The following is a 23056-nucleotide window of genomic DNA, read 5'->3' as shown; positions in this document are numbered from 1 at the left end:
ATGTCAGAAAACGCAGGATTGAATAGCAGGGGTTGTGGTGGTGATGCAAAGCCTTCAGCTTCTAGAGACTCTCTGTTCTCATGCTTTCCTTACCTTTTCTTCCCTCCTGCAGTTGAATTACCTGGTCCCAGCAACCTGCTGCATTATCATCCTCTTTGTGTTTGACCTGCCAGCATACACCTCGCCCACCAACTTTCCAGCTGTGCTCTCTCTCTTCCTGCTTTATGGGTACGTTGGCACAAAGAGCAAAACTGGGGCCTTGCGTTGTCCTGATCTTCAGAGAGAGGGAAGATGAGAGGTTATGCCTGTTCCACCTGTTGTGGTGGCACTACCATGTTCAGGGGCAGTCTACCTTAGAGAACCAGATATTGGGAACATGCTAGGGAGGGCAATTGCCTTCCTGCCTTTCTCACAGGCTTCCCATTGGGGCATCTGGTTGGCCACAGTGGGAAGCAGGATGGACTTGCTTTGGTCCGATTGAACGGTGCAAATACTTAAGCTTTTTGGCCAGACTCTGCCTCTGTATATATGATTTCCAGTTGTACAAAAATATCATTACGACCAGGTTTCTCTGGCTGCATAAACGAAATGTTTATCAGATTATCTGAGGGTCTGCAATGAATAAAATCATCAACAGTGATTTAGATTGAATCTCCTTTTTCGATCCATTAAATGATGGTAATAAAAACAGGGCAGACACATATGCAGTCAGCTACTTTCCTATTTGAGAGATTTCTTTATGGACCCAGAAAGGCTGTATATAGCAGTGCTCCTACCAGAGGTAAAAAATTGCCTCCTTAGCAGCACCACCTCTCAATTTGCCTCTTAATGATCTCTCTCTCTTTCCACTCTGCCCCACCACCCTCCAGCTGGTCCATCACCCCCATCATGTACCCAGCATCCTTCTGGTTTGAGGTGCCCAGCTCAGCTTACGTCTTCCTGATCGTCATCAACCTGTTCATTGGCATCACTGCCACCGTGGCCACGTTCCTGCTGCAGCTTTTTGAGCACGACAAGGTGAGCGGGACTCGGGCGAGAGGTGGTGGAAAAGTTATAGCCTTGGCTCTCCCATGAGGCTGCCTTGGGGTGCCATTTTGAACAGGGAAACTCTGATCTACTCTCATACTTGCTCTTCGTTTGTAAGAAATTGATCTTTTAATGCAGCAGCACCCAGGCTTTGGAATTCCCTGCCTGTTGACATCAGGCAAGCACGTTCATTGTGCCCTTTGGTGCCTGCTAAAAACATTTTTGTTTAGGGAAGCCAACCCAGATATGTAGAACATTGATTGATGTGTGTTTTAGTCTGGTTTCACTTTATCGCTGATTTAATTTTTTTTAAGTTTTAAATAGTTGTTCTTAACTCTTTTTACTGATATTTTTGTTGTGAATTTTATGAAATGAATAAATAGATATACAAAGCATGATGGGTGGCTTTAAAAGTTATTGTTTACGGATTAGATATGCATTTGTTCTGACCCGTCTCCGGCGACCTTCTTATGTCTTCTTTCCGTAGGACCTGAAAGTAGTGAACAGCTACTTAAAAAGCTGCTTCCTGATTTTCCCAAACTACAACCTGGGCCATGGGCTGATGGAGATGGCCTACAATGAATACATCAACGAATACTATGCTAAGATTGGTAAATTTCCCAGCCTGCTTAAGCACCCTTTGCTTAGTTTTTTATATGGATTAGTCCAGCCTTTGCTAACCTGGTGCCCTACAGATGTTTTAGACAATAACTTCCAGCAGCCAGCATCCAGTGCAGGCATTGTGGGGTGATGGGAGTTGTAGCCCAAAATGCCTGGAGGTCAACAGTTTGCAAAAGATGGCTTGGCACCTTTTACAGCCATGACTTAGTCTTGGGACATGTGGACCTCTAGTGGAGGGGGAAAGAGTTTATGAACAGGTGCAGAGTGTCTTGTCTATCTGCCACCAATCAAGTAACTACAACCAGCATCAAAAGAGGGGCTTCCCATGAGCACATCCTTGCCACTGATTGCTTTTTAAGGAATAAAGCAGGGGGCTTTTGCTAATCAAAGCCCTAAACAGGCCAGAACAGTTGTTTGGCTTGAGAGCGGCTGAACAGAAACAGGAACTGCTATATCTGATGTTACTCAGAAGAACATAAGAAAAGCCTATTAGATCAGGCTATCTAGTACAACCAGATGCTTGTGGAAATGGGCAAGTAGGACCCAAGCACAAGACCCTCTCCCCTCCTGTGGCAACTGGTGTTTAGAAGCATTCATCATGGCTACTGGCCATTGAAAGCTTTTTCTACATTTCGCCCCCAATGCTCTTTTAAAGCCATCCAGGTTGGTTGGTGGCCATCATTGTCTCCTCCGAGAGCAAGTTCCAAAGTTTTAGCTATGTGCTGTGTCAAGAAGTCTTTCCTTTTATCCATCCTGAATAAGAAGTGGACCCATTAAATTGGGTGGGGGTGTCGAACTTAGGACCATTGTTTTCAGTAGGCCTTGAGTAAAATTCAGATGGGGATAAACCAGGGAGTGTTACTTCTCAGATGATTGTGTCCAGAAAGAGGGAATTCTTTGGTGCATCTTCAGCCACTAGCTCTGCTTTTGTGTGTCCCCTCACCTTAGGGCAATTTGACAAAATGAAGTCACCATTCGAGTGGGACATCGTGACCAGAGGCTTGGTTGCCATGACAATTGAAGGCTTTGTGGGCTTCTTCATCACCATCATGTGCCAGTATAATTTCTTCCGGAAACCACAGTAAGCATGGAGTGGGTGGGATGGGCCACTGGTGGCATCATCAATATGCCAAAGGTTCTTATTGTTGGTATTATGGGACATCACCCATAACCTGTTTGGGTTTGTGCTAAGCAGGCAAACCACCTGTTGGGTTTCTTTACAGCAAAACTCCTGTCTTTGGGTCCAGCACGTTTCCAGACACCCAGTTAAGCAGAGTAAACACACAGCAGCAAAACGTGTAGGAGCTTCCAAGTCAGGCATGGAGCAATAATTCCATTACAGACAGCAATACTTTTACCGTCAGTTTTTAAGCATAATGGTTACAAACTATGCAAACTTCTACCGGAGCCCCTATAGAGGTCCTCTTTGAAGTTGCAGGCCTTACCCTAGAGAGCTTCAAGGCCCTCCCCTGCCTCTCTTATATCCTTCCTGTTCAAGAGACAGGATGAGACTAAATATCTCAGTCCAGGAGCTGCACGTGTGTAAGAACAGTTTTCACAACGTTGACTTTGACACCTGCAGTAAACAGTTCAGCATTCTGGCAGCTTCTGGAATTTTCACGAACTTGCTGTAACCTCTTGTTTCTGGGAATGACTGGATGACACTCACCCCAACACATGTGACATAATAGTTAGAGCAGGGTCCTGCCAGCTAGGGATGATGGGATTTGTAGTCCAACAACAGCTGGGGACCCAAATTTGAGAAACAATGTGTTAGAGTGTCGGACTAGAATCTGGGCAACAGAGGTTCTAGTTCCCACTCAGCCACGAAGCTCAGTGGGTGAGCTTGGGCCAGCCACTGACTCTCAGCCGAAGCTACCTCACAGGGTTGTTTTGATGATAAAATTGGAATAGGGAGAACCATGCATTTTAATGTGACCCTATCAAATTTCTATTCCCTAAGCCAATACATGAAGCTGTCCTTTGAAATTTGCACTTCTGAAAACAGTGTGGCATAGTTCTCTAACCTGAAAGGCCTACACAAATTGCAGGTGAAAATGTCTATATTAGGATATTAGGATAAGTGCATATGGTAATTGTCTAGATAAGGGTGCAAGAAGCTGAACCCTCTCCTAAGTCTTACTCATCTGGACACACACATACCCGATTCAAAGTAACTGGCAATAATAATAATAATAATAATTTATTTATAACCCAACCCCCCCATCTGGCTGGGTTTCCTCAGCCACTCTGGGCAGCTTCAAACAGAATATTAAAATACAGTTAAAAGCTTTCCTAAACAGGGCTGCCTTCAGATGTCTTCTAAAAGCCAGTGTGGTGTAGTGGTTAAGAGCGGTAGTCTCATAATCTGGAGAACTGGGTTCACTTCTCCGCTCCTCCACTTGCAGCTGCTGGGTGACCCTGGGCCAGTCACACTTCTTTGAAGTCTCTCAGCCCCACTCACCTCACAGAGTGTTTGTTGTGGGGGAGGAAGGGAAAGGAGAATGTTAGCCGCTTTGAGACTCCTTAAAGGGAGTGAAAGGCGGGATATCAAATCCAAACTCTTCTTCTTCTTCTTCTTGTTCTTCTCTTTGACATCTGGTGGGAGGGCTTTCCACAGGGTGGGTGCCACTACCGAGAAGGCCCTCTGCCTGGTTCCCTGTAACCTCACTTCTCGCAGTGAGGGAACTGCCAGAAGGCCCTCAGAGCTGGACCTCAGTGTCCTGGCAGAATGATGGGGGTGGAGATGCTCCTTCGGGTATACAGAACCGAGACCGTTTAGGGCTTTAAAGGTCAGCACCAACACTTTGAATTGTGCTCGGAAACGTACTGGGAGCCAGTGTATTTCTTTAAAGACTGGTGTTATGTGGTCTCAGCAACTGACGTACCCACAGATTTGGTCAATGAGAAGAGCCTTATTAACAGTTCTACTCAGTTTCTGCACCCTGAGCCTCACTGCACACCCTGTTCCCTTTCCTCTGATCCAGACGCCTTCCTGTCTCAAGCAAACCTGTTGAGGATGATGTGGATGTAGCAAACGAGCGCCATCGAGTCTTGCGGGGAGATGCTGACAACGACATGCTGAAGATCGAGAACCTCACCAAGGTAGGGGATGCCTTTCCGCCAATCTTGTCGGGGCTGTGGCGAGGATTGGCTTCCAGGATCAGAGAGGGATTTAATTGGGCAGGAATTGCCGTAACATGAAAGGATCAAATTCCACAAACAGCAAACAATGACTGCTGGGATATTCAGGACAAGTACAGGTGAAACTCGAAAAATTAGAATATCATGGAAAAGTTTATTGATTTCAGGAATTCCTCTTGAATGGTGAAACTAATATATGAGATTGACTCATGACATGCAAAGCGAGATGTGCTTCTACTTCTCAGAGGTCCAATCTTGCTGGATTTGCAATCCTTGTTTTGCTGATCTCCTTGAATATTCTAAATTTCTGAGATGGTTAATTTGGGGTTTTCATCAGCTGTACGCCATGACCATTACAATGATAGCAAATCAAGGATTGACATATCTTGCTTGGCATGTCACGAGTCAATCTCATATATTAGTTTCACCTTTTAAGTTGGATTACCGTAATCAAGGACCTTTTCCACGATATTCTAATTTTTCGAGTTTCACCTGTAAAATCAAGCCCTTCTTCACACAGCACAGAGATAAACTGTGGAACTCGCTTCCACAGGAAGCAGTAATGGTCACCAACCTGAACGGCTTTAAAAGAGGATTAGGCAAATTCACAGAGGAGAAAGCTATCGGTGGCTGTTAGCCATGATGGCTATGCTCTGCCACTGTGATTGGAGGCAGTAGTGCTTCTGAAAACAACCGGAGGAGAGAGTTTTGAGTTGTTGTGAACAGACTCATGATCTTTGGATGAAGGGTGGTATTATAGGAGGAGGAGGAGGAAGAAAAAAATTTATTTATACCCCGCCCTCCCCAGCCAATAAACACCAATAACACCAATAAAATCACAGTAAAATCATAATGGGGGGGGCAGTTTAAAATTCAGGTTAAAATGCCATTTAAAATGCAGCCTCATTTTAAAAGTAGCCAATAGATCCAGAGCATGAGGGGAGGGCAACATGAGGGTCAGACTGAGTCCAAACCAAAGGCCAGGTGGAACAGCTCTGTCTTGCAGGCCCTGCAGAAAGATATCAAGTCCTGCAGGGCCCTGGTCTCTTGGGACAGAGCGTTCCACCAAGTTGGGGCCAGTACTGAAAAGGCCCTGGCCCTAGTTGAGACCAATCTAACCTCCTTGCGGCTTGGGACCTCCAAAGTGTTGTCATTTGTGGATCTTAAGGTCCTCTGCGGGGCATACCAGGAGAGGCGGCCCCGTAGGTATGAGGGTCCTAGGCCGCATAGGGCTTTAAAGGTCTTTAAAGATATACAAATTGATGATGATGATGATGATGATAGTAATTTGTGTGACTCCACAAGTTCAAAATCCAGGAAGGAGAGCTGCTGCTGGATCAGGCGAATGGCCCATATAGTCCAGCATCCTGACCTTGCAGTAGCCAGCCAGGTGCATGTGGGAAACCAGCAAACAGGATTTGAGGTCAAGAGCACTCTCGCCTCCTATGGTTGCCAGCTAGGAAAAACAGGCCATTTTGCCAGTTTCCTACAAGCCCTACTAATAGTACACCAGGTGACTGATGACTTCATTCCTTTACTGATGACTTCACTCCTTCACCGGGTTCCAGGTATACAAATCCCGCAAGATTGGACGCATCCTGGCCGTGGACCGACTATGTGTGGGCGTCCGCCCAGGAGAGTGTTTTGGCTTGCTGGGTGTCAATGGGGCTGGGAAGACCACCACCTTCAAAATGCTCACAGGGGACGAGAGCACAACTGGTGGCGAGGCCTTCATCAATGGACACAGGTACGTCCATGGGGCAGGTGGTTGGGGGTAGGTGGCACTTGGTTCTGGCACAAGGTTGCTGTGCCACCTGTTCTGTTGTAAGAGCCAGGCAAAAAGTCACAGTTGGTTCTGCGCAAGCCTGACCCGTTCATGTACACTTGTGTGAACATTCCCGAGAGGTTCACAAGCACTGCTTTTGGGGAAAGAGAAGAAAAACTTGCTCAGAGCAGCCTCTCAGTTGCATCTCACCCAGATAGATTAGGTAAGATATGCCCAGCTTGTACTAATAAATACTGGGCTTCAGTTCTGTTAAGGCAGACTTCCTGCATCTGTTCTGGAGGATATCATGTGCAGGTGTTTTGGAATGAGAGCCTACATGAAATTAAATAAATGACGGGATATGATGTTCCCTTTCACATACTTAAAGGGGTTGGTAGACTCGTGTTGATAAACCCTTTACAGTGGACACGCGGGTTACGAACGTGCGGGAGGCACGTTTGCAACCCGCAACGGCATGTCTGTCCATGCACGGGTTGCGATTCGGCGCTTATGTGCAAAGCGCGATTTAGCACTACTGCACATGCGCGAGCGCCAAAACCCAGAAGTAACCTGTTCCAGTACTTCCAGGTTTCGGTGCGTCCGTAACCCGAAAACACGCAACCTGAAGGGTCTGTAACCCGAGGTATGACTGCACTTGCAATTGCAAGCATTTTTATTGCTGGGCCCTCACAAATTCCAGCACTCTTGGAGTGATTAAAAACAAGAAAAAGCTGGGAGACTGTTTTGTCAGTTGAAACAAACTTGACTTCCCATGAAGTTACAACTAGTTGTCAATTCTAAACATGATCTGGCATATTTTAGTGATTGTTTTTAGTAGTTTGTTTTTATTACTTTGTGTTTTATTACATTGTTTTAAAAGTGGGTAAAGTGCCAAACTAGGGCCTGGAAGACCCGGGTTCAAATTCCCGCTCAGCTATGAAGCTCACTGGGTGACCTTGGGCTACCTCACAGGGGGTGTTGTGAGGATAAAGTTTGTGCCACCTTAGAGGGAAGAAGGTGGGATATAATTGCAGATATAACAGCAACAACTTGGGGGACAGGTGGGAAATAAATACATTAAATAATAGCAATAATTGGGTGTCAAGGACTGGTTGAGCACAGTGGAATGGTGGGAGGAACCAGCTGAAAAACTCTCCGGGGGGAAAAGGCTCGGAGCCTGGGGATTGGTGGTGGAATGATGATGAGTGGTCAGAGGGAGAAGACTGAAAGGAGGAGATGTCAGAAACTGAAGAGGTAACAGGGCCTAGTGAGCAGAGAGAGTCTGTGGCAGAGAAAAGCCCGGAATCAGAAGCTGATGCAGGAGAGCAGGGAGGGCAAGAGGCGGAGATTAGTCCAGCTGGTGGAGAGGTGCAAGTGTCTCCCCATCGTCCTGCAGCAAGGCCCTCTCCCCACTGGGTCTCCCAGAACCAGAAGAGGTATGAAGTGGGAGGGGCAAAGACAGGCATGCAGGTGGAGTGTCAGATAACCTGGGGACTTCAGTCTCTGCAACTGCTTCATAGGGGCAAGACGTACTGAAGAGTTCCTACGTGCATTAGGCCTGACACTCCTGTGTCTTTCTAATCAAGAGTTGACTCCACTTGCTTGGTACGATTTACTGCTGGCTCGCTCCTGACATCAGGGCTCCTCAGAGGAACTGACTACTTTGCTCCTCTCTCTCTCTGTAGCATCTTGAAGGACATTCTGCAGGTGCAGCAGAGCTTGGGCTACTGTCCACAGTTTGATGCTCTCTTTGATGAGTTGACGGCGCAAGAACACCTGGAGCTGTACACCCGACTGCGCGGCATTCCATGGAAGGATGAGGAGCGGGTGAGCAAGCGTGTTGTGGAGGGGCTGCTTCCTCTGGGGGCAGTAGCAGAGAGGAAGAAGGTCGGGATGACTCTGGCCTCTTCTTTCCCATGGACCTCTACCGGGTGGCTGGTTTGCTGGTCAGCCGGGACTCCTAATGATTGGGGCAATGGCTAAGCTGTGCATCACAGCTTTGAGCAGGAGTAGATTCAGGGCAAACAAGGAGCTGCTGCCGCTTCGCACAATGCATAATTAATTTGTGGAACTCATAGCAACAAGATGTGGTGGCAGCCACTGTTGCAGATGGCTTTAAAAGAGTGTTGGAGGGATTTACAGAAGGGGTGAGAGGTTTGCTAACGGCTGTCGTCATGGCCCTGACCATCAGTTGTTGGTGGCGGAGTGTGGGGTGGTGGGAACCAGCCTTCACGCCTTGCCTAGGAAGCTTATGGCTGGCCAAAAAGGATAGGCCACGTGGGTGCTTCCACCAAATCCTGCAGGATGATTCTGATATTCTTAGGGTAGCTAAGAATGAAGCCTCCGTGCCCAGAGACAGTGCGTCTCTTTTAGCATCAGTTGTTGAGGAGCAGCAGCCTGGGAGGGCCATTGCCTCGTTGCCCTGCTGAGGGAGCTGCCTGGAGGCACCTGGCTACTGGTTTAGGTGAACCTTTGGTCTGATCCAGCAGGGCTCTTCTCATGGGGGTACCAGCTGTGTACGAGCTATTTCCTCTTTGCCTTCTCAGGTTGTGAAGTGGGCACTAAAGAAGCTGGAGTTGGCCAAATATGCTAACAAACCTGCCAGCACCTACAGTGGCGGCAACAAGAGGAAGCTATCTACAGCCATTGCCCTGATTGGCTACCCAGCCTTCATTTTCCTGGTGAGGAGAGGAGGTGGGGTTAGGGTGCGTGGCACACAAGAGCAACCACAGCTTGAGTACTGTGTAATGCTTTTTTCTGTCCCTAGGTGCCGCTATTGTGCTAGTGCTGTGTCTTTGTGTGTGTGTGTGTGTGTGTGTGTGTGTACACACACACACACACACACACACACACACACACACACACACCAAAGCCTATAGTCCTCTAGCAGCACCTAGCAACAAAACCCTGGCAAAGAACCCAAACCAAGTCTCCAACCAAAAAAGATGACCATGTAAATTGCAGGAAATGTGTGTTAAGTTAAATTGGGTTTCCTGGGTCCCTCCTTCCCTTGATGATTTATATCCAGAATCCATGGCAACTGACAATAGGCTTGCATGGAGCCAACCCAAATGACGGTAAGGCTTAAGGGTGCCCCTGTGGGCAGCTAATTCTGCCATTTGCCCCCTTTTCCTGGCAGGATGAACCAACCACTGGCATGGATCCAAAGGCCAGGCGTTTCCTGTGGAACCTTATCCTGGACATCATCAAGACGGGCCGCTCAGTGGTTTTGACATCACACAGGTTGGCGGGGCCTTGGGGTGCCCTTTTCTGCTTCATGAGACCCAGGGCAAGGGGGCGGGGCCTGAACTGAGGCAATGGAAGTTTTGTTGGAGTAAGGGCTTGTGATTGCCTGCTCACTCTGTATTGGGAGAAGATCATGTGGGCGACTCAGACCCAGCGTGATCTACCCATCCAGGCTGTCTTTGTGCTGAGGCCCTCTCCTTTGTCTCCCTCAGCATGGAAGAGTGTGAGGCCCTCTGCACGCGCTTGGCAATCATGGTGAATGGGCGCCTGAAGTGCCTGGGCAGCATCCAGCACCTAAAGAACAGGTGAGCGGGAAAAGGTCAAGGGGCGCCAGAGGGTGCATCAAAGAGACGCTCTTCCAACCCCTGCTCATCCACGTGAGAACTGGGCTGGTTGCTGTGAGGCTGGCTGTGGATGCAGATCCCACGGGACAGGACTGGCTCTGTAGTTGAAGGGGTCCTGGCTAAAGCGACTCCCCCTTCCTCTGCCATCAGGCTTACCTGCCTGTGGAGGCAGTGTCTTCAGCTGCATGGGGCAGCTGGGACCAGTCACTCTCATGACTTCCCACACTGCCCCAGAGGTAGAGAAGAAGGGCATTGTGGGAAATTGAAGGAGGGCTGGATGCAGCCACCTGGTCCTGTTCATAGGAGGCCATGGCAGCTTCCCAAGGGTGCTGGATCTGGCCTAGCCAGGAGGCCCTGCTTCCATGGGTACCTGATCTGAAAAGGGTCTGGATCAGGCCCTGCCTTGCCCCAGGGCCTGACAGGAAGCGGTGCCATAAGTTTCAGCTGCACTAAACATCACTTTGAAAATTGCTTGTGAAGGTGCGTCATGGTTGCAAGCCAAGGTGTGAGAAACCAGGGCTAACTTTTGCTGGTGAGGGGCATGTGCAGAGAGAGAAATGAGAGTGGCATGGTTGGTTTCCTGATCCCTCCGTTCCTCTAGGTTTGGAGACGGCTACATGATCACAGTGCGGACCAAATCCAGCCTGAATGTCAAGGAGGTAGTGCGGTTCTTCAACAGGAACTTCCCAGAGGCTGTCCTCAAGGTTAGGCTCCTTCCAGCGTGAGAATGCCCAGAGGCCCTGCTTCCTGCAAGCTTGGCCCCTGGCTGCCTCTGTGGGGGAGGGAGCAGATGACAGAGCTTTCTTTAAAGGGGGATTTCATATCTCTGTTCCTGTATAGGGGAAATTAGGAGGTCCACTTATTGGAGGTCAATAATAACAAGATAATGAATTCAATAACATTTGTTGATTGAACGTGCAAAGAAGCAATCTCACTTGTGGAAGTTGCTACCTTGCAACCAATAACTGCTACTGAATTCAGTAAGGGAAGTTCCTAGTTTCCCCTACACCTTTCCCAACCTTTTTTTGGCAATGCATCTCTAAAATCCTGATTCCCTCCCCGCCCCTAGTGACATATGATTGTTACTATTCAAAAAGTGAACTCCTATTCACTTGGAGGAAGCCTAAAAGGCCATTAACTGTTAATAACTCATTCTCGAATTGCCCCCCTTAAAAATCAAATTGCCCCCTATGGGGGGGGTGCCCCACATTGGGAACCACGACCCTACACCTAAACTGCCAATAAGAGAACATAAAAAGAGCCTGAAGAAGTTTGTGTGGCATTGAAAACAGAACTATAACGAAATGACGTTCAGAGGGAGATTCAGCAGAGCCCCCACCTGACACAATCTTGGTGCCAGATGAAAAATGTGAGGAGTTTGGCATCATGCAAACTCTTCTGAGCTACTCACTCATGCGGACATAGCACTGGGTATTAAAGTCCACCAGGAGACAGATTTAGAAGGGGGTGGGGTGCAAAAAAGGGAGAGGCCGTTCTGGTGCTGTGCTGATGTTTTGTCTCTGTTTTCCAAGGAGAGGCACCACACAAAGGTGCAGTACCAGCTGAAGTCAGAGCAGATCTCGCTGGCTCAGGTCTTCAGCAAGATGGAGCAAGTGGTGGACATCTTGGGCATTGAGGATTATTCCGTCAGTCAGACCACACTGGACAACGTGAGTGCAGGAGCCTCTCAGGACCATTCCCTGACCTCTTGAGGGTGAAGCCATCAAGAGCACCCGGCTGTGGGGAACCAAGGGGCTGATATTAAGTGGTTATGCCATGGAGGTTCTGTTTAGCTCTCATTCTTAATAGCCCTCAATAAGGCCTCCTCCATTGACTTCTTCTATGAAGCCACCTAAGCCAGTTGGCTATTTCCACACCTCTCAGTGGAAGAGCATGCTTTGCATGCAGAAGGTCCAGTTTCAGTCCATGGTTTCTGAGCTGGCAGGGGGTGGGGAAGACCAGTGACCCAGAGAGTCACGGCCAGGTGGACAGACAGCTGTCCCGATAGAAAGCAACTCCTTGTGATACTTCGTACTTCTTGACAGCAAATTTCATATATCCATCATGCACTGCATGACAATCTCAACCCAGGGGTGTTGTGGGACATAATATGAAAAACTGGTTTCTTAAAAAGTAACAGCAGCACCTTTGAGGCACATAGCAATTTAGAGGCAGGAGTGAGGAGAGGTGATTTTCAGAAGGTGCCTAATATGGGGTCCCAAGCCATACTGGGACCATTTTCCAGATCAGGGTCCCAAAAGGCTGTTTTCTTTAAATGAAAGTGGCCAATTTAAACATGTATTTGAGGGAGGGGGGGCATGTTCATTGAGACATGTAGTCAGTCTGCTGTTGTGTCTCTCCTGAATATCCTTGCCAATCCATTTCATGCAGAGCGGGGGCTTGGGTTCTCTTGTTAGGAGAAAGGGAGAAAAACTTCACTCTGTCCCATTCATCATGTTGCAGACTTCTGCAGTTGCACTCTCCCTTTTCCCCCTAAGCTAAACACGCCCAGACTCATTATCTTTTCATCTTAGGGCAGGTGATCCAGCTGCCCACCAGAGATGTATGTATAGGGACATTGCAATGCAGGCAATTGTATTTTCAGTCCCTTTGCTAATAATACGCTAGCATGGAATTTGCCTTTCTCAAAGAAGTAAGTGCACTGAGTTGGCCTTCTCAATGAGTTCTCTGCCATGACCAGTTTGCACTTCTTACATCCCTGGAATTTCTGGTTAAAGGGTTTTTGGGGAACAGGAGTGGAGGTGACCTCTATCCAAAATTCTGGAGATAACATGGTGGGGGTCATAGAATCATAGAATAGAATCATAGAGTTGGAAGAGACCACAAGGGCCATCGAGTCCAACCCCCTGCCAAGCAGGAAACACCATCAGAGCACTCCTGACATATGGTTGTCAAGCCTCTGCTTAAAGACCTCCAAAGAAGGAGACTCCACCACACTCCTTGGCAGCAAATTCCACTGTCGAACAGCTCTTACTGTCAGGAAGTTCTTCCTAATGTTTAGGTGGTCAGGTAATTGACTCCTTGGTCTCTTTGTTGTAAAAGACAGAACAAAACAAAACCATCAAAGCAGTTTGCAAAGAAAAAGAGCAAAACAAAACAAAAAAATCAGTAAAAACAGTTATCTAAAACATTCAAATAATAATTAATATCACTGATAATGTAAACATTCTACGTGTCTGGGGAGCAAACAAAAATGTTTTTAGCTGGTGCTGAAAGGAGTACCGTGAAGGTACCTGCCTGATGTCAATAAGCACAGAGTTCCTAAGTGAGAGTGCTGCCTCACTAAAAGCCCCATTTCTTCCAAGTGTGGAACAAGAATTATGTGTCACTTGTAACTAGCACAGATTGAAGCGATTGAGTGGGCATATACAGGGTAAAGCAGTCTCATATATGGGGAGGGGATTTAAAAATTATCCAGTAGCATCTTAGAGACCAACTAAGTTTGTTCTGGGTATAAGCTTTCGTGTGCATGCACACTTCTTCATATACCCAGAACAAACTTAGTTGGTCTCTAAGGTGCTACTGGACAATTTGTTTATTTTTTTCGACTGCGTCAGACCAACACGGCCACCGACCTGAATCATATATATGGAGTAAGACTATCACTTTGCTCTTCTCCTCCTCCTCCCCATCCCTAGGTGTTTGTGAACTTCGCTAAGAAGCAGAGTGACAACCTAGAGCAGCAGGAGACCAGCCCGGCCTGTTCAATGGAATCGCCTCTCCAGCGCTTGCTGAACCTTCTGCGGCCCCGTGCAGCCCCAACTGAGCTGCGGGCCCTAGTGGTGGAGGAGCCCGAGGACTTGGAAACAGATGACGAGGGCCTGATCAGCTTTGAAGAGGAGCGGGTGAGAGGACTGCTCTCATGGCAGCCATGATACTATTTTCTTTTTCATTTATTCTTATTTGAAGTTTACACTTGCAAGAAGAAAGGAATTGCACTTCGAGTTACATATTAGAAAGAGGAAAACGATAAATTAAGCATCCCCCCCACCCGTATAGGTACTGATGAGAGAGTCCCTAATTTGTTGGTGTCTACAGACTGAGAGGGACGCGGGTGGCGCTGTGGGTTAAACCACAGAGCCTAGGACTTGCCAATCAGAAGGTCAGTGGTTCGAATCCCCGCAACGGGGTGAGCTCCCGTTGCTCAGTCCCTACTCCTGCCCACCTAGCAGTTTGAAAGCACGTCAAAGTGCAAGTAGATCAACAGATACCACTCCGGCGGGAAGGTAAACGGCATTTCCGTGCGCTGCTCTGGTTCGCCAGAAGCGGCTTAGTCATGCTGGCCACATGACCTGGAAGCTGTACGCCGGCTCCCTCGGCCAGCAAAGCGAGATGAGCGCCGCAACTGCAGAGTCGGCCATGACTGGACCTAATGGTCAGGGGTCCCTTTACCTTTTTTACAGACTGAGTGAGAGGTGTGAGCGCTTGCTTTGGCTGGGTAATCTCATTTATATTAGGTCTAATTTGAGATAAAGTTTCGTCTCCTCATCAACACAAATAAGCCTTTCTCTTTTCTCATCTTTCATATTGACAGCATGCTATGTTATACTCTACTCAATCCTTTTTTTTTCTTTTTTTTCTTTTTTTGGTGCTACTCAATGGTACGCAGTGCCGGCTCCCCCACCCCCAAATCTTACAATAATGTGGATGGAGGGTGGGGGGAGAGCCAGCATGCAACTGTGGCTAAAAGGGAGGTTGCAAAAAGCAGGAGCCTGAGGTGGCAGCAGCAAGAAAAAGGTGACACTTGTTTGGGCTTGTAGTAGCTGCTCTCAGTCAACAGGTTGCACCATTTCCCTTCAGCTGCCCTGCAATGCGCACTCTCCCCTTGGATGCACTGCTATGCTGCTGCAAGCAGCCGGGTGAGCATGAGTATCACTTCCCTTTCAGTTCTGCCCGCTCTTTCTATGTTGGCAGGGGAGGAGAGAGGAGGGAAGAAGAGAGATGATGAAGGGGAGGAGGCAGCAGTCTCTGCTGCTAGCACCACCATCCTCCTTGAATCTTCCACCACACTTGGCATCCTCTCCTGCCACTGAATTAAAGAGAGGCATTAATGCAGCCAGCTCTTATGGAATGTGGCAGCTGCAGTTGGTCCTGCGATTCTTACCTGGCAAGACAGTTGGACTGCAGCATCTGGTGGATAAATGGCCACCTGTCGGCTGTAGATGCCTCTTGTGTTTTTTTCTTTTCTTTTCCCCCTCCCTCTAGCCCAGGGTTTTGCACCTGTTCTTCCGAAAAGTGCCATGTCCCAAATCATACCGTACTATTTTTGTATATCTTCCTTGTCTCCCCACAGGCTCAGCTCTCCTTCAACACCGACACGCTCTGCTGAGGAGTGGAGAAGATGCAACCCCCTCCCTCGGCTTTTGGAACCACCATGGACTCCGCCTCCCCCACTCCCTCCTTGACATCTACCTTCCTTGGCCCTCCCCCACAACCTCCATCGAACCTCTGTCTAGCGGTAGTTGACAACTGCAAGAGGCAGGTGGTCAGGGGGCCCACCTCACAAGCATCTGATCTGGGCGACTTGCTCTGGGCGGTTCCGTGTTGGCGGCTGGCAAGACCTGCAGAAAAGGAACTGGCCCAGTTGTTGGGGGTGGGAAGACACACTGCCTGAGTTGTGTCTGCAAGGAGAGCAGGAGGGCTTGCGTAAGGGAGCGTTTTTCCAGAAGCAGGAGAAGAGATGTAGACCCCCTGAGCCCAGAAGTTGTCAATTGGGACAGAACTCTGGTGGGTTTTTTGGCGGGGGGGGGGGGTGTCGTTAATGGAGGGGTGTTTCCTGACTCTGAAGCAGCCAGCTAATTAAACAACTTGCCTCTGGGATCCCTGGAGGATGTTTTTCGAAGAGGGCTAGCTGTTGAGGGGAGAAGCTTCATTCATCAGAATGGCACTCCAAATATGAGGGCTGTTTGGGTGGACTGTGAGGGCTGCTTTCTCGCAGGGCTTATTTGTAGGAAAGAACCTCCTTCCCCCTCTTTCTTACTTTGTCACTTAACGCGGGACATAAAAAGAGATTGGTGGCACCACTTGCTTCTTACAAAGCTGGCAAATGCTGTTGAATCAAGGGCGTGTGTGCACAGGATCACACACTCCCTCTGTCTCTGCTCACTCTAACTTAGGCCTGGATTCTTCTGGGTTTTTTACAAAATGAATGATCCTGCCGTGCTGCTCTCTACAACACCCACCCGCCCGAAGCACCTAACTAATGCTACTCCTCCCGGCTGAAAACCACCTAAAGCTTTCGAAGGCAGAAACCTCCAGTGTGGAGCTTTGCATAGTTGAGTGCTGGGGGTGCGGAGAGAGGGCTTCTTCTCAGCTGAACTTGGGCCCTGGGTCCTTCGCTGGAAACGCCCCTCTGCCTGCAGTTTTGTCTTGGGGTTTGTAGGGAGTCCTCTAGTGAACGTACTCTTGAGCTGAACCTGAGCTACACACTCATTGTGGCAATAGAGCACAGAATGCAGGAAGTGTTGGACCAGCAAGTTTAGGAAGAGTTGCTGCTGGCTGTCCTCCCAGGTCTGACCTCTCTCACAGTCACGACTTATCAGTTGGAGTTTGTCTTTGAAGGATTGCAGTCCAGCCAGCTGAGTGCTGCATATTCTCTGAGTAACCAATGACACACACACAGACACAGACACACCAGCTCTCTGGTAGTGTGGGCCTTTTTATCTTGGCCAGCTTCTTGTAGTCAATCATTTCTGGCCTGATGCCCCTGGAAAGTTCACAGGCAAGGGCACATTTGAAATAGACTGCCCCAACCATGGGTGCTTGGTTGAGCCGCCATGTCTCATAGCTATTGTCTCCTGTCTCCTCCGTGAATTCTTCATGCCCAGTGAACCATCACCACACCCTGCCTGCAGAGGGAGTGCAAGGTTCCCTTTAATTAAAATTTTGGTTTGGAAAGCAGTTGACCATACCAAAGAGAGTTGAAATAGCAAATTATGCAGGGAATATTTTCCACCTCATCCCTTGCCATGGCATCCCTTGCCATGTTTCAGTGGACTGAAAGTGGGCTTCAAAGCCCTCTTGAACATGGCAAGGAATGAGGCCTGCTGCATCCCCAAAGGGGCAGAGTTCCACTGCTCTGGGGCCAACACTGAAAAGTCTCTTACTACAGCTGTCAATTCATCTGGTAAGTCTTTTTAATATGTAGATGCCTTAGCAAAAAAAGACAGGTAGACGACGCCTTAGCAAAATCTCTAGATTGATATATATAAATAGGTTCAGGTAACATCAGGGGATGGGAAAGCTCCATCTGTTCCTGAAACCCTGAAGGGCTTCAGGTCAGAGTAAATACTAGGCTAGAGGGATAACATGGCATAAGACACCTTCCTGTAAAACTCTTATTAATAGTTTAGGCGAGCACTGGAATAGAGCACACTGGGCTATACTGACTTTACTATAAAGGCACTTCATTTCCTCCCCCAAATGCTGCCCGCTGAGTCTTTACTCTGTTACACACACACACACACACACACACACACACACACACACACACAATGTCTTTCTGGTTGGAGTCTGAAGGCCATCCTTTGGTACCTGACAGCTTGCTGGTTCCTTACGCATTATTCACAAGCATACACACGTGCATCTGTCTCATTTCACTGTCCTTTCATTTTTGTCTGGTAGACAATACTGGAGAAGATGGATGGACAGTTGGATCTGGTTTAAGGCAGCTTCTTACCCTGCGCCCCAGCCCCACCCCCAAGCAGCTGAGCAGAATTTGCCAAATTGAGCCACTTGACACACGGGATGTGTTGGTTTACAAACTGCATTTTGAAAAATCTGGAGGCTTTGGTTTTTATAATTTATTTTTAGTGTATGTTGAGCAAGTGCAAGTTTTTTATTTATTTGTTTTAGGGTTTTGTGGAAGTTTGTGTGTGTGTGTGTGTGTGTGTGTGTGTGTGTGTGTGTGTGTACACAATCTTGGCTAGGTTAAGGAGGGAAGGAAGATCCAAAGAAAGGGGACAACTGCATGCATGAGAGTTGGGGAGTGGGGCTTTTATTGCAGGTTCCCAAAACCTGCGTAGTTTCAGCTGCTACAGCTCAGGCAGCTTTTGGTTAACAACCTGATCCCTGGAAACTTCTGTTTTTGAGCTCTGCCAAGAATGCACCTTGGAAGTCTGGAGCAAAACGTGAGACTTTCACCCACATCCACGAGGAGCAGGCGAACTGAGAGACTCCTCTGGATCCTGCCCTGGGTGGGTCTGCGCTCCTGTGATTCTTGCTCTCCGGTGCTCTGCCTTAACACTCTGGGCTATCTTCTCTTTCAAGTCTCCCCCAGCCCCTTGACATGTGCCACCTCTTCATGTACTGTGCCTCACCGGGCTGGAGTCCTTCCCTTCAATTGGTTTGCATGGGAAGAACTGGCTGTTGGCGAGGGCCCTTCAAGAGCCTGTATATTGCAAGCAAAAAACAAAAAACCCAACAAACCAGACAAACAAAATGTGAATATAATGTTTGTTTTAATAAAAATATAATAACCAACTGGTGGTTGATGTGTGCTTTACAGCAGGGGTGGGCAGGTTTTAGGCTGGCGGGAATATGCTTTGCTTCTCATGAGAACCCTTGAAGTCTGCCAGCTGGAACTGGCATTCAGCTGATTAATTAACATTCTACGGCTTTTTAAATGGGGGGGGTTGGGTTGTTTTTGTTTCATTATGTATTTTGTATCTTCATTCCATATTTTTCTGTTGTCAAGCTCCCTGGAATCGTCGCATGAAAGGTGGTAAACAAATTTAATAAATAATAATAATTCAGTAAGATATAGTGGCTCAGAAAGGTCGACAGCTGCAGGACAGGTTGCCTCCAAGCACACATTTAGCCCAGGAATTTTTTGTTGGTACCAGAACTGAAGCACACACTCTCTCTCCCTCACATACAAACACACACATGACCTTACTTAAGTTTTTTCCATTCTCCATTTCAGCACAGTGCAGAGGTTGCACTGAAATCAGTGCTTTTATCACTTGAGTAGCATGCTGGGTGGGGAGAAAAGAGGTCCCAGTGTTTCCCATGATACACTGCAATTTTGGGTGAGAAACACAGAGACAAACTGCTTGGCAGGCGATTGGACTCGATGGCCCTTGTGGTCTCTTCCAACTCTATGATTCTATGAAAAACACACAGCCAGTGTGGTGTAGTGGTTAAGAGCGGTGGACTCGTAATCTGGGGAACCGGGTTTGCTTCCCCGCTCCTCCACCTGCAGCTGCTGGGTGACCTTGGGCCAGTCACACTTCTCTGAAGTCTCTCAGCCCCACTCACCTCACAGAGTGTTTGTTGGGGGGGAGGAAGGGAAAGGAGAATGTTAGCCGCTTGGAGACTCCTTAAAGGGAGTGAAAGGCGGGATATCAAATCCAAACTCTTCTACCATCAACTCATAAAATATCAACTTGGTGATCAAGATATACAGTGGTACCTCTGGTTGCGAACTTAATTCGTTCTAGAGGTCAGGTCTTAAGCAGAAACTGTTATTCTGAGACGCGCTTTCACTAATAGGGCCTCCTGCTGCGTGCACACCTTCCACACATGATTTCCGTTCGCATCCTGGGACAAAGCTCGCAACCAGGAGCAGCTACTTCTGGATTAGCGGAGCTCATAACCAGAAGCGTTCGTAACCAGAGGTACCACTGTATGCCAGTGCAAAATAATCACTGAAATGTTTGCCTGCTCAAAAGCAATTTAAACAGCTACATTTGGCATAGAAAGGTCCGCAAGAGAGGCTACACACTGAGCTGCCTTCCTCTCCTATGGAAGGAGACCCTTTCTCACCTCGTGGCTAGCTGGCTGGCTCCCTCCCTGACCTAGCTGTGCTCTGCTGTCCAGGCAGAGGGACGGATAATAATAATAATAATAATAATAATAATAATAATAAAATATACTGTTTTAATTAGTGTTTTTATAGTTGTTCTGATTTTGTGTGGAGTGCCCTACCTGGGTGGATGGAGCAGCCAAGTAATTTTCGTTGTCCCCGAGAGGGGGCAATGACAATAAAGATGATTATTATTATTATTATTATTATTATTATTATTATTATTAAATTTATTATTTATACCCCGCCCATCTGACTAGGCTACCCCAGCCACTCTGGGTGGCTTCCAACAAAATATTAAAATACAGTAATGCAACAAATATTAAAAGCTTCCCTAAACAGGGCTGGGGGCGTGTTGCTAGTCAGCAGAACAGGCTCTATGACGGGCTGGCAACTACAAGCGGCCCACGGGGGTCGTTTAAACAGCCCACAAGCCACCCCCAAACCAAGCTGCCCACTCGGTGAGTCCCCATGCATTGCGCTAAACCAGCGGAGCGGGGACTTGCTTCCACAGCGCCAGAAATTGCATCTGCACATGCACAGACGTGATCCAGCCCATGGAGCGATCTCTGCGGGAATGAACCAGCCCAGGCGAGGTAAACCTTGCCGACCCCTGCTCTAAGACCCTAGTGAGGAACTGTTTGCGTGGCGAGTTCCCGCCTCCCCCCGAGGAAATAAAGACACAGGACACAAGAATTCAGGTTAATGGGTCAAATTAGGCCACAACTTTATTGATTACAGGAATTGAGCAGTATTGGCTTAGGCATTGGTCCTAACTACTAACCGGCTTGTAAGCGTGGGGGCGTGCCGTGGGCCCACACCTCCTTAGGCTTAGGACAAGGCCACGCCCCCCGGAATCCTTTGGCCTCCTCCCCTTCATTTGCATAACAATAGGACAGTACCCCCCATCAATGCCTAACTGCCAATACCAAAGAGTTGTGACGGTTTGCTACGAGGTAGGCGAAAACCAAATGGCTGGTGCCAATCTGCCATTTGGGAAAATTCCTACCAGGCCCCTTGACTGCGACCAACCGGAGTTGGTGGGACGGGAGGGAAAGCCGGGTCAGCTGCAGCGAGGAAAAGAGGAGGAGCCTCGGCTGCGGCCGTCCTAAATAGCCGAGGCCACGCCCCTGGAGCCAGCCGATTGGTTGGCCCAGGGTAATGATGCGACCGGGGATTCCCTCTGCTATCGCTGGGGCTGGAGCCAGCCCCCGCAAGAGTGGGGAGGGGCGTGAAGCCCGCAACCCCACCTCCTATGTGATCTCAGAAGTGGCTTTCTAAAGCCAGGCTTCTCCCTCCCTGCTCAATGTTTTCTGATGTTAGCAGAAAAGGGAGGCAGGTTGAGCTCCTCACAATGTGTGTGTGGGGGGGGTAATAATGACTTCTTTAAAACCCCACAGCCAATTCTAACAATTGTAGGTTAAGGTTACCAGGTTTTTTTCAATGAATCCGGGGACACTTTAAATAAATACTACACGTTCTGGACATTGATGCTGCAGAGGGGCAGCTGTCACCTTGACCTCAGCCACCATGTTTCCCCTTCCTCCGAGGCTTCTATCTCCTTTCTTCATGACCCTGGGCAGCCCCTGAGTTGTTGGTTCTTCGGTGGTCGTGGTGGAGAAGTGCTGCAGGGGTCAGCAACCTTTTTCAGCCGTGGGCAGGTCCACTGTCCCTCAGACCATGTGGGGGGCTGGAGAATATTTTGAAAAAAATAATGAACGGATTCCTATGCCCCACCAATAACCCAGAGGTGCATTTTAAGTAAAAGGACACATTCTACTCATGTAAAAACCCAGGCAGGCCCCACCAATAACCCAGAGATGCATTTTGAGTAAAAGGACACATTCTACTCATGTCAAAAAACACACTGATTCCCGGACTGTCCACGGGCCAGACTGAGAAGGCGATTGGGCCGCATCAAGCCCCCAGGCCTCAGGTTGCCTACCCCTACTGTAAGGCAGTCTGACTGCCATCACCCACCATCTATTTTCCAAGCCGGGTCCTTAGAGGGGATAGTAGTTACTGTCTATGCTTGAGGGTCCCCTTGATCTGGGGGTGGGATGAAAAGAGGGTCCACCAATGGCTTACGGTCTACCCAAGTGGGCTTTGGGTGGGCATGATTGATTCCATTAGACCGGTCATTTGATCTGGGTCAGCTGAAAAAGTTACAAAGGCAGGAACCGTAGGGTTTGAGTACTTCCTACAACTTCCTCTCGGCTGGCCATCTCCAGAGTGCAATTCTCTTTTTCCAACATCATCTCCATGGAAGGTAGTAACAAACTCCAAAGGAAAATTCAGGTGACTATGTTTAAAAATGTGTAGGGAGCCTTTGTGAAGATGAATGGTCAACCAGGAAGGGTGAACTGATCACCCTTTTCTCATCCCTGGGCTGCTCTTCCACCTTCCATGATGACATTCTAATATTCTCCTCGCCCCTTCCTCACATTCTGCAGGGTTACCATAGAGACAGCAGGAAACAACATCGCACCATCACTATTCCGTTGCCCACTTCTTGCCGGACGTCGTTCAGTAAGCAGTGCAAGGTGTGCTCTCAGATTAGATAAATGTGGTTTTTGTGTCAGCATTCCTATCAACATGGCAGGTAGGAAATTGTGCTATCTAGATGCTCTCCTGTTCTGCTTCGTTGTCCCATGAAGCAGACAGAGAAGCCAGCTGAGAAGTTAAGGATTTATGGCTGGGGGATGGATGAAATCTTTGGACAACTTAGAGACAGTAACATACATGCAAGTGGATGCTGTGATAGACAGCAAGAGAGAAGGGAGAAAGGCAGATTCTCTGAAAAAGCCACCCCAGTTAGTCAAGGTCCCAGTACCCCCCATGGGGCTTAGATAAGCCATGACTAAGGCCCATTCAATGGCCTTCAGTGGGACTTACTCTTGAATATATATTTCACTAGATATGCCAATAAAGTCTGAGGCTCCTTCAAAATCACATATTTATTTTCAGTACTACTGCCCATTTACATTGCGTTTTGTAGAACAATGTACATTGCATTGTCATTGCAAATGACATTTTGGAGGTCCCAGGTCGCAAAGTGGTTAGATTGGTCTCAACTAGGGCCAG

The 23056-nt window shown here is 48.2% G+C and overlaps 1 protein-coding gene across 3 annotated transcripts in view; it reads left to right on the top strand.

The window, feature by feature from the left end:
• Positions 1-18648, top strand: part of ABCA2 (ATP binding cassette subfamily A member 2) — a 106295-nt gene extending 87647 nt beyond the window's left edge. For all 3 annotated transcript variants that reach the window (XM_081847397.1, XM_081847399.1, XM_081847398.1), the window contains 14 exons: positions 113-228; positions 870-1017; positions 1514-1637; positions 2596-2728; positions 4635-4752; positions 6360-6538; positions 8242-8383; positions 9103-9237; positions 9696-9799; positions 10015-10107; positions 10748-10850; positions 11679-11816; positions 13806-14012; positions 15461-18648. In XM_081847397.1, coding sequence (XP_081703523.1) covers positions 113-228; positions 870-1017; positions 1514-1637; positions 2596-2728; positions 4635-4752; positions 6360-6538; positions 8242-8383; positions 9103-9237; positions 9696-9799; positions 10015-10107; positions 10748-10850; positions 11679-11816; positions 13806-14012; positions 15461-15496 — 1776 coding nt within the window. In that variant the 3' untranslated portion in view covers positions 15497-18648. The remainder of the gene's footprint in view (positions 1-112; positions 229-869; positions 1018-1513; positions 1638-2595; positions 2729-4634; positions 4753-6359; positions 6539-8241; positions 8384-9102; positions 9238-9695; positions 9800-10014; positions 10108-10747; positions 10851-11678; positions 11817-13805; positions 14013-15460) is intronic.
• Positions 18649-23056: the final 4408 nt, after the last annotated feature.

The sequence above is a fragment of the Podarcis erhardii genome, assembly GCF_964252035.2.
Source record: "Podarcis erhardii genome assembly, chromosome: Z".
Lineage (NCBI taxonomy): Eukaryota > Metazoa > Chordata > Lepidosauria > Squamata > Lacertidae > Podarcis > Podarcis erhardii.
Note: the sequence above shows the minus strand (reverse complement) of the source record. Positions and strands in the feature narration are given on the sequence as shown.